Genomic DNA, 9228 nt, shown 5'->3' with positions numbered 1-9228 from the left:
AGTTTATACCAACAACAACAACAAAAGTAGATGCAATTAAATCGACATTAACCCCTTATATGTGATCCTCCTTGGCAACCAGTGTTGCGGAAGTCCTCCAGTATCCCAGAATCCTCTCTGTTGCCAAAGTCTCTCTGATTCACAACAGTCCGCTACCTCGCCGATAAAATCCTACTGTAACATTATATCTTTATAATTTATACTATTATTTAGGTCTGAATGATTCTTAGTGTTGTCAGATAGTTTAGTTGGTGAGACTAACGGATTCGGTGGTGTGATGTTTTGACTGTGAACCGGAGAACTCTGCAGGGATTCGAGTTGTCAGGAAGAGAGACGCTACTCGGTTAGCCTGTCAGCTGACGAGCTATCTAACGTTAACTACTATAAACCAACATCAAAGTTGTATTTTAAAATATATATTGTTAGTGCTAGAAAACTCGCTAGTGATGCAGCTAACCAGGGCATGGATGGTTAGCTGTAGCGTTCAAATTCGGCTACTGGAGACGACGTGTGGACAGACACGGAAGCAGCACGTTACCCAGCTGTAAAGGGTATATGCTACATCTTGTGGATAAAGCCACACGTTTCACTCTACATATCAATCCTAACAGGTACATTTGACTTTAAAATGTAGGTAGCTAAACAGGGAAATATCTAGGCCGTAAGACTAGATCACTGGTAACATTGTTGTTGACCCAACATTCCCATAGTAGGCTAACCTACATTAATCTCAGCCCTACCTACACTTTAGGCAGCTCCATTGTTCAAAGTGGGGAGTTGGATCAACTGACACTGTGTCCAGGTAAGTCATGTTATTGAATCGGTCTAGGCAGATGGGAGTCTTAGAGTCTGGGGACAAGACTGCAATAAAGTCTTAGAGGGCTCCTGTTCCTGACCCCCCCCCCCCCCCCCCCCCCCCCCTCTAGAAGATGGCCCCTACTAAGATGAAGTTGCGTGTTTGTCTGAGGGAGAGCGGAGGATTAGGTCAGCAACAGGAGGAATCCCTCCCTTTGTCGCAGTCTGTCTCGGCCGAGGAGTCTCCAAACTCTTAAGACTGGTATCTGCCTAGGACCGGTTCTACAACATAACTTACCTGGACAGGTGCCTCCATTGCTTTTGCTTCCTCTGCAATCAGGAGTGGAACAACAACAAGATAGGACTGTGTCCCTAATTACACCATTTTCCTTATATAGTGCACTACTTTTGACCAGGGCCTGTGCATCGCAAATGGCACCTAGGGCTCTGGTCGAAAGCAGCACACTATCCTGCCCTACCAAGCAAAAAGGCAGCAACTGCTCATAGCGTGGAACTGAGAAAAATTTCATTTTTTTTTTTACCTTGGTTTCACAGTAAACTTATGCAGTTACTGCTAACATTGACCCCCATTTTCTCCAAAACACAATACGAGGCAGGATACTTGTCCACATGATTAAGCATGTATTTAATGTAGCAAAACATGACAACTCATTTTTGACCAAATTAGCATTTACTGCCGTTTTGCTTGGTAGGGCAGTATAGGGTGTCAACTAAGGTGTTCAGGAAATCCTTCCTACCAGCTCTAGGCTCTAGAATGAATAACATTTTCCTTCTCTGATCTTTCATCTTAATCTTGGTCTCTAGGTGTCCGCTGTGTAAGCAGCCGTTCTCCTCCAGCCTTACTCTCAAACCTCCTGTACCCGGAGAAAACAGGACCGCAGCTGCCATGGTGACCACCAGAGCAGGTGGTAACCATGGAGAGTGAAAGAGGAGGAGAGGACGAAGGTGGAAAGGGTGGGAACTCCTCTTCTACCCCGGCCAGAGGATGGAGGGATCGATGGATAGATGAGAGGTAACTTTTTGTTGTTGTATTGTTCAAGTTAGCAACTGTTTCTACACTCTGATAGCTACAATAGTGATGTTATGATTGATTAATACTGTTTCTACACTCTGATAGCTACAGTAGTGCTGTTATGATTGATAGCTACAGTAGTGATGTTATGATTGATAGCTACAGTAGTGATGTTATGATTGATTAATACTGTTTCTACACTCTGATAGCTACAGTAGTGCTGTTATGATTGATAGCTACAGTAGTGATGTTATGATTGATTAATACTGTTTCTACACTCTGATAGCTACAATAGTGCTGTTATGATTGATTAATACTGTTTCTACACTCTGATAGCTACAGTAGTGCTGTTATGATTGATTAATACTGTTTCTACACTCTGATAGCTACAGTAGTGCTGTTATGATTGATAGCTACAATAGTGCTGTTATGATTGATTAATACTGTTTCTACACTCTGATAGCTACAATAGTGCTGTTATGATTGATTAATACTGTTTCTACACTCTGATAGCTACAGTAGTGCTGTTATGATTGATAGCTACAGTAGTGGTGTTATGACTGATTAATACTGTTTCTACACTCTGATAGCTACAGTAGTGCTGTTATGATTGATTAATACTGTTTCTACACTCTGATAGCTACAGTAGTGCTGTTATGATTGATTAATACTGTTTCTACACTCTGATAGCTACAGTAGTGCTGTTATGATTGATAGCTACAGTAGTGCTGTTATGATTGATTAATACTGTTTCTACACTCTGATAGCTACAGTAGTGCTGTTATGATTGATAGCTACAGTAGTGGTGTTATGACTGATTAATACTGTTTCTACACTCTGATAGCTACAGTAGTGCTGTTATGATTGATAGCTACAGTAGCGCTGTTATGATTGATAGCTACAATAGTGCTGTTATGATTGATTAATACTGTTTCTACACTCTGATAGCTACAGTAGTGCTGTTATGATTGATAGCTACAGTAGCGCTGTTATGACTGATAGCTACAGTAGTGCTGTTATGATTGATAGCTACAGTAGCGCTGTTATGATTGATAGCTACAATAGTGCTGTTATGATTGATTAATACTGTTTCTACACTCTGATAGCTACAGTAGTGCTGTTATGATTGATAGCTACAATAGTGCTGTTATGATTGATTAATACTGTTTCTACACTCTGATAGCTACAGTAGTGCTGTTATGATTGATAGCTACAGTAGCGCTGTTATGATTGATTAATACTGTTTCTACACTCTGATAGCTACAGTAGTGCTGTTATGATTGATTAATACTGTTTCTACACTCTGATAGCTACAGTAGCGCTGTTATGATTGATAGCTACAGTAGCGCTGTTATGATTGATTAATACTGTTTCTACACTCTGATAGCTACAGTAGTGCTGTTATGATTGATTAATACTGTTTCTACACTCTGATAGCTACAGTAGTGCTGTTATGATTGATAGCTACAGTAGCGCTGTTATGATTGATAGCTACAATAGTGCTGTTATGATTGATTAATACTGTTTCTACTCTGATAGCTACAATAGTGCTGTTATGATTGATAGCTACAGTAGTGCTGTTATGATTGATTAATACTGTTTCTACACTCTGATAGCTACAGTAGTGCTGTTATGATTGATTAATACTGTTTCTACACTCTGATAGCTACAATAGTGCTGTTATGATTGATAGCTACAGTAGTGCTGTTATGATTGATTAATACTGTTTCTACTCTGATAGCTACAATAGTGCTGTTATGATTGATTAATACTGTTTCTACTCTGATAGCTACAATAGTGCTGTTATGATTGATAGCTACAGTAGCGCTGTTATGATTGATTAATACTGTTTCTACACTCTGATAGCTACAGTAGTGCTGTTATGATTGATTAATACTGTTTCTACACTCTGATAGCTACAGTAGTGCTGTTATGATTGATTAATACTGTTTCTACTCTGATAGCTACAATAGTGCTGTTATGATTGATTAATACTGTTTCTACTCTGATAGCTACAATAGTGCTGTTATGATTGATTAATACTGTTTCTACTCTGATAGCTACAGTAGTGCTGTTATGATTGATAGCTACAGTAGTGCTGTTATGATTGATTAATACTGTTTCTACACTCTGATAGCTACAGTAGTGCTGTTATGATTGATTAATACTGTTTCTACACTCTGATAGCTACAGTAGTGCTGGCGTGTCAATAATGACTTGTGTTCAGAAAATGACGTGGTGTCGCCGGCTCTGTTTAGATTTGGACGGTGTAGCTCACGTCCACTTTCTTTCTATGTTTAATTCGGGAGAGGTGGATTACCCATAATGCTCATTGACTGAACATTCCAATTTACCCATGGCAATTATGCACCACAATAATAATAATATTTCTATGGTGAAGGACAGACCAGTAAGCCAGTCTTTCAGTGTCGAGTCTTTCGGGTTAAAAGGTTTGCAGTAATGTTGGACGATCAAATCCTCTGAATCTTGGTTACAGTGGGAGCTGGCAGTGTTCCACGGCTCATTGGTCAACATCGTCCAACGTTTCATCACCTCGCCAATCGCACGCCGTAATAGGGAGGGAGGGGGCGGGGTCATCCAGGATGAACTCCACCCCTTTCCAGCTGGCACGGATGGACCACTTCTTCCACGAGCTGGTGAGCACACATACACCTGCACACGCAGACATTTAAATACTTAATTTGACTCCACGTTAGTCTAGGCTCCCGATGAGAGCACACACATCCTCTCCCTAACCCTCCTGTGTGTGTGTCTCTCCCTCATATCAGTTCAACCCGTTTCTCCTCTCTCCAAGGAAGCCTTTGACCAGCTGGCCATCTACGACCCTCCGGCGCCGACCTACGAGGACGGTAATGACATCATCAACCAGTGACACTGACCTCTCTGTCACCTCCATCTACGACCCTCCGGCGCCGACCTACGAGGACGGTAATGACATCATCAACCAGTGACACTGACCTCTCTGTCACCTCCATCTACGACCCTCCGGCGCCGACCTACGAGGACGGTATGACATCATCAACCAGTGACACTGACCTCTCTGTCACCTCCATCTACGACCCTCCGGCGCCGACCTACGAGGACGGTAATGACATCATCAACCAGTGACACTGACCTCTCTGTCACCTCCATCTACGACCCTCCGGCGCCGACCTACGAGGACGGTAATGACATCATCAACCAGTGACACTGACCTCTCTGTCACCTCCATCTACGACCCTCCGGCGCCGACCTACGAGGACGGTATGACATCATCAACCAGTGACACTGACCTCTCTGTCACCTCCATCTACGACCCTCCGGCGCCGACCTACGAGGACGGTATGACATCATCAACCAGTGACACTGGCCTCTCTGTCACCTCCATCTACGACCCTCCGGCGCCGACCTACGAGGACGGTATGACATCATCAACCAGTGACACTGACCTCTCTGTCACCTCCATCTCAGAGGAAGAGATATTGTTTTGTTACTACTTTTGGGATGAGCTTCCAGTTGGCTCATCTATCCCCCCTCCTCCTCTCCCCTGGAACTATTCCCCAGGTCGTTGAGGTCGTTGGGGTAAATGAGCATCCAGTTGGCTCATCTATCCCCCCTCCTCTCCCCTGGAACTAGTCCCCAGGTCGTTGAGGTAAAAGAGAATGTGTTCTCAGTCATCTGACCTGGTCAAATAAATCAATAAAATAATATATTTTTATACTGTGTCCTATATGGCAGCCTGTTCCCTATTAAGTGCTCTACTGCCTGTGTAGTCCACTGTGTAGTCCACTGTGTAGTCCACTGTGTGGTCCACTGTGTAGTCCACTGTGTAGTCCACTGTGTGGTCCACTGTGTAGTCCACTGTGTAGTCCGCTGTGTAGTCCACTGTGTAGTCCACTGTGTAGTCCGCTGTGTAGTCCACTGTGTGGTCCACTGTGTAGTCCACTGTGTGGTCCACTGTGTAGTCCACTGTGTGGTCCACTGTGTAGTCCACTGTGTAGTCCACTGTGTAGTCCACTGTGTTGTCCGCTGTGTAGTCCGCTGTGTAGTCCACTGTGTAGTCCACTGTGTAGTCCACTCTGTGGTCCACTGTGTAGTCCACTGTGTAGTCCACTGTGTAATTCACTGTGTAGTCTGCTGTGTAATCCACTGTGTAGTCTGCTGTGTAATCCACTGTGTAGTCTGCTGTGTAGTCTGCTGTGTAGTCCACTGTAGGGAATAGGCTGCCATTTGGGACTATGCCTTATAGTTGCTGCACTGTTTGAGAGGAGAGCTGGCAGGGAAGTGTTACATTATACTGTGTACGCTATGCTGTTCTGTTCATATGACCATCTATCTCTCTATCTATCTATCTAGGAAGTGTTACATTATACTGTGTACACTATGCTGTTCTGTTCATATCACCACCTATCTCTATCTATATCTATCTAGGAAGAGGAGGATGGGTCGGAGGGATGGAAAGAGAGAGACTGCAGCAGGAAGTAGCGCATTGTCGGTAACAGGAAGTAGGAGTGGAAGAGAGGAGTCGGGAGGGGAGGAAGAGGGGAGGAAGAGAGGAGTGAGGGAGGACATGGCTAAGACCATATTACTCCACATACACTGGGGGTAGAGGATAATCAATAGTGTTGCTGTGGACACTGGGTAATCTGACTAACACACCTGTTTGACCTGGCTGTGGACACTGGGTCATCTGACGAACACACCTGTTTGACCTGGCTGTGGACACTGGGTCATCTGAACAACACACCTGTTTGACCTGGCTGTGATACTGGTAATCTGACTAACACACCTGTTTGACCTGGCTGTGGACACTGGGTAATCTGACTAACACACCTTTTTGACCTGGCTGTGGACACTGGGTCATCTGAACAACACACCTGTTTGACCTGGCTGTGATACTGGTAATCTGACTAACACACCTGTTTGACCTGGCTGTGATACTGGTAGTCTGACGAACACACCTGTTTGACCTGGCTGTGATACTGGTAATCTGACTAACACACCTGTTTGACCTGGCTGTGGACACTGGGTAATCTGACTAACACACCTTTTTGACCTGGCTGTGGACACTGGGTCATCTGAACAACACACCTGTTTGACCTGGCTGTGATACTGGTAATCTGACTAACACACCTGTTTGACCTGGCTGTGATACTGGTAATCTGACTAACACACCTGTTTGACCTGGCTGTGATACTGGTAGTCTGACGAACACACCTGTTTGACCTGGCTGTGATACTGGTAGTCTGACGAACACACCTGTTTGACCTGGCTGTGATACTGGTAGTCTGACGAACACACCTGTTTGACCTGGCTGTGATACTGGTAGTCTGACGAACACACCTGTTTGACCTGGCTGTGATACTGGTAGTCTGACGAACACACCTGTTTGACCTGGCTGTGATACTGGTAATCTGACTAACACACCTGTTTGACCTGGCTGTGATACTGGTAATCTGACTAACACACCTGTTTGACCTGGCTGTGGACACTGGGTAATCTGACTAACACACCTGTTTGACCTGGCTGTGATACTGGTAATCTGACTAACACACCTGTTTGACCTGGCTGTGATACTGGTAATCTGACTAACACACCTGTTTGACCTGGCTGTGATACTGGTAGTCTGACGAACACACCTGTTTGACCTGGCTGTGATACTGGTAGTCTGACGAACACACCTGTTTGACCTGGCTGTGATACTGGTAGTCTGACTAACACACCTGTTTGACCTGGCTGTGATACTGGTAATCTGACGAACACACCTGTTTGACCTGGCTGTGATACTGGTAGTCTGACGAACACACCTGTTTGACCTGGCTGTGATACTGGTAGTCTGACGAACACACCTGGCTGTGATACTGGTAATCTGACGAACACACCTGTTTGACCTGGCTGTGATACTGGTAGTCTGACTAACACACCTGTTTGACCTGGCTGTGATACTGGTAATCTGACGAACACACCTGTTTGACCTGGCTGTGATACTGGTAATCTGACTAACACACCTGTTTGACCTGGCTGTGATACTGGTAATCTGACGAACACACCTGTTTGACCTGGCTGTGATACTGGTAATCTGACTAACACACCTGTTTGACCTGGCTGTGATACTGGTAATCTGACGAACACACCTGTTTGACCTGGCTGTGATACTGGTAGTCTGACGAACACACCTGTTTGACCTGGCTGTGATACTGGTAGTCTGACGAACACACCTGGCTGTGATACTGGTAATCTGACGAACACACCTGTTTGACCTGGCTGTGATACTGGTAGTCTGACTAACACACCTGTTTGACCTGGCTGTGATACTGGTAGTCTGACGAACACACCTGTTTGACCTGGCTGTGATACTGGTAATCTGACTAACACACCTGTTTGACCTGGCTGTGATACTGGTAATCTGACTAACACACCTGTTTGACCTGGCTGTGATACTGGTAATCTGACGAACACACCTGTTTGACCTGGCTGTGATACTGGTAATCTGACGAACACACCTGTTTGACCTGGCTGTGATACTGGTAATCTGACGAACACACCTGTTTGACCTGGCTGTGATACTGGTAGTCTGACGAACACACCTGTTTGACCTGGCTGTGATACTGGTAGTCTGACTAACACACCTGTTTGACCTGGCTGTGATACTGGTAATCTGACTAACACACCTGTTTGACCTGGCTGTGATACTGGTAGTCTGATGAACACACCTGTTTGACCTGGCTGTGATACTGGTAATCTGACTAACACACCTGTTTGACCTGGCTGTGATACTGGTAGTCTGACGAACACACCTGTTTGACCTGGCTGTGATACTGGTAATCTGAAGAACACACCTGTTTGACCTGGCTGTGGACACTGGGTAATCTGACGAACACACCTGTTTGACCTGGCTGTGATACTGGTAATCTGACTAACACACCTGTTTGACCTGGCTGTGGACACTGGGTAATCTGACGAACACACCTGTTTGACCTGGCTGTGGACACTGGGTAATCTGACTAACACACCTGTTTGACCTGGCTGTGATACTGGTAATCTGACGAACACACCTGTTTGACCTGGCTGTGATACTGGTAATCTGACTAACACACCTGTTTGACCTGGCTGTGATACTGTAGGACTACTCATTCACTGAGTCAATTCAGGAAGCATTCGATGTCCTGTATTTGTGTTAACCATGGCAACCATCGGTGTCAATAAAGAGATGATCTTCCTGCACGTGTGTCTGTGGATCCTTTCCCCTTAATGTATTGTTGTTGTCAGCCACGCCCATTATTTCAGGCTCTAATTGGGCGAAGAGGCTACTTGTATAGTTTCCACTTGTTGTTACCTGGTAAATAAGCAGCAACCGTCGTTAACCTCAATGAGAATAAGGTGAGGAAACGGTCCACTTC

The 9228-nt window shown here is 44.9% G+C and overlaps 1 protein-coding gene across 1 annotated transcript; it reads right to left on the bottom strand.

Annotated features, from left to right (window-relative positions):
* Positions 1 to 6688: 6688 nt before the first annotated feature.
* LOC118948716 lies at positions 6689 to 9022 on the bottom strand. Its single transcript, XM_036973409.1, has 4 exons — positions 9011 to 9022; positions 8551 to 8744; positions 6929 to 7971; positions 6689 to 6840 (listed from the first exon to the last, which is right to left on the bottom strand). Exons 1-4 carry the CDS (start codon positions 9020 to 9022, stop codon positions 6689 to 6691), a joined length of 1401 nt encoding a protein of 466 aa, XP_036829304.1.
* Positions 9023 to 9228: the final 206 nt, after the last annotated feature.

Source organism: Oncorhynchus mykiss, unplaced genomic scaffold (assembly GCF_013265735.2).
Source record: "Oncorhynchus mykiss isolate Arlee unplaced genomic scaffold, USDA_OmykA_1.1 un_scaffold_248, whole genome shotgun sequence".
Lineage (NCBI taxonomy): Eukaryota > Metazoa > Chordata > Actinopteri > Salmoniformes > Salmonidae > Oncorhynchus > Oncorhynchus mykiss.
Note: the sequence above shows the minus strand (reverse complement) of the source record. Positions and strands in the feature narration are given on the sequence as shown.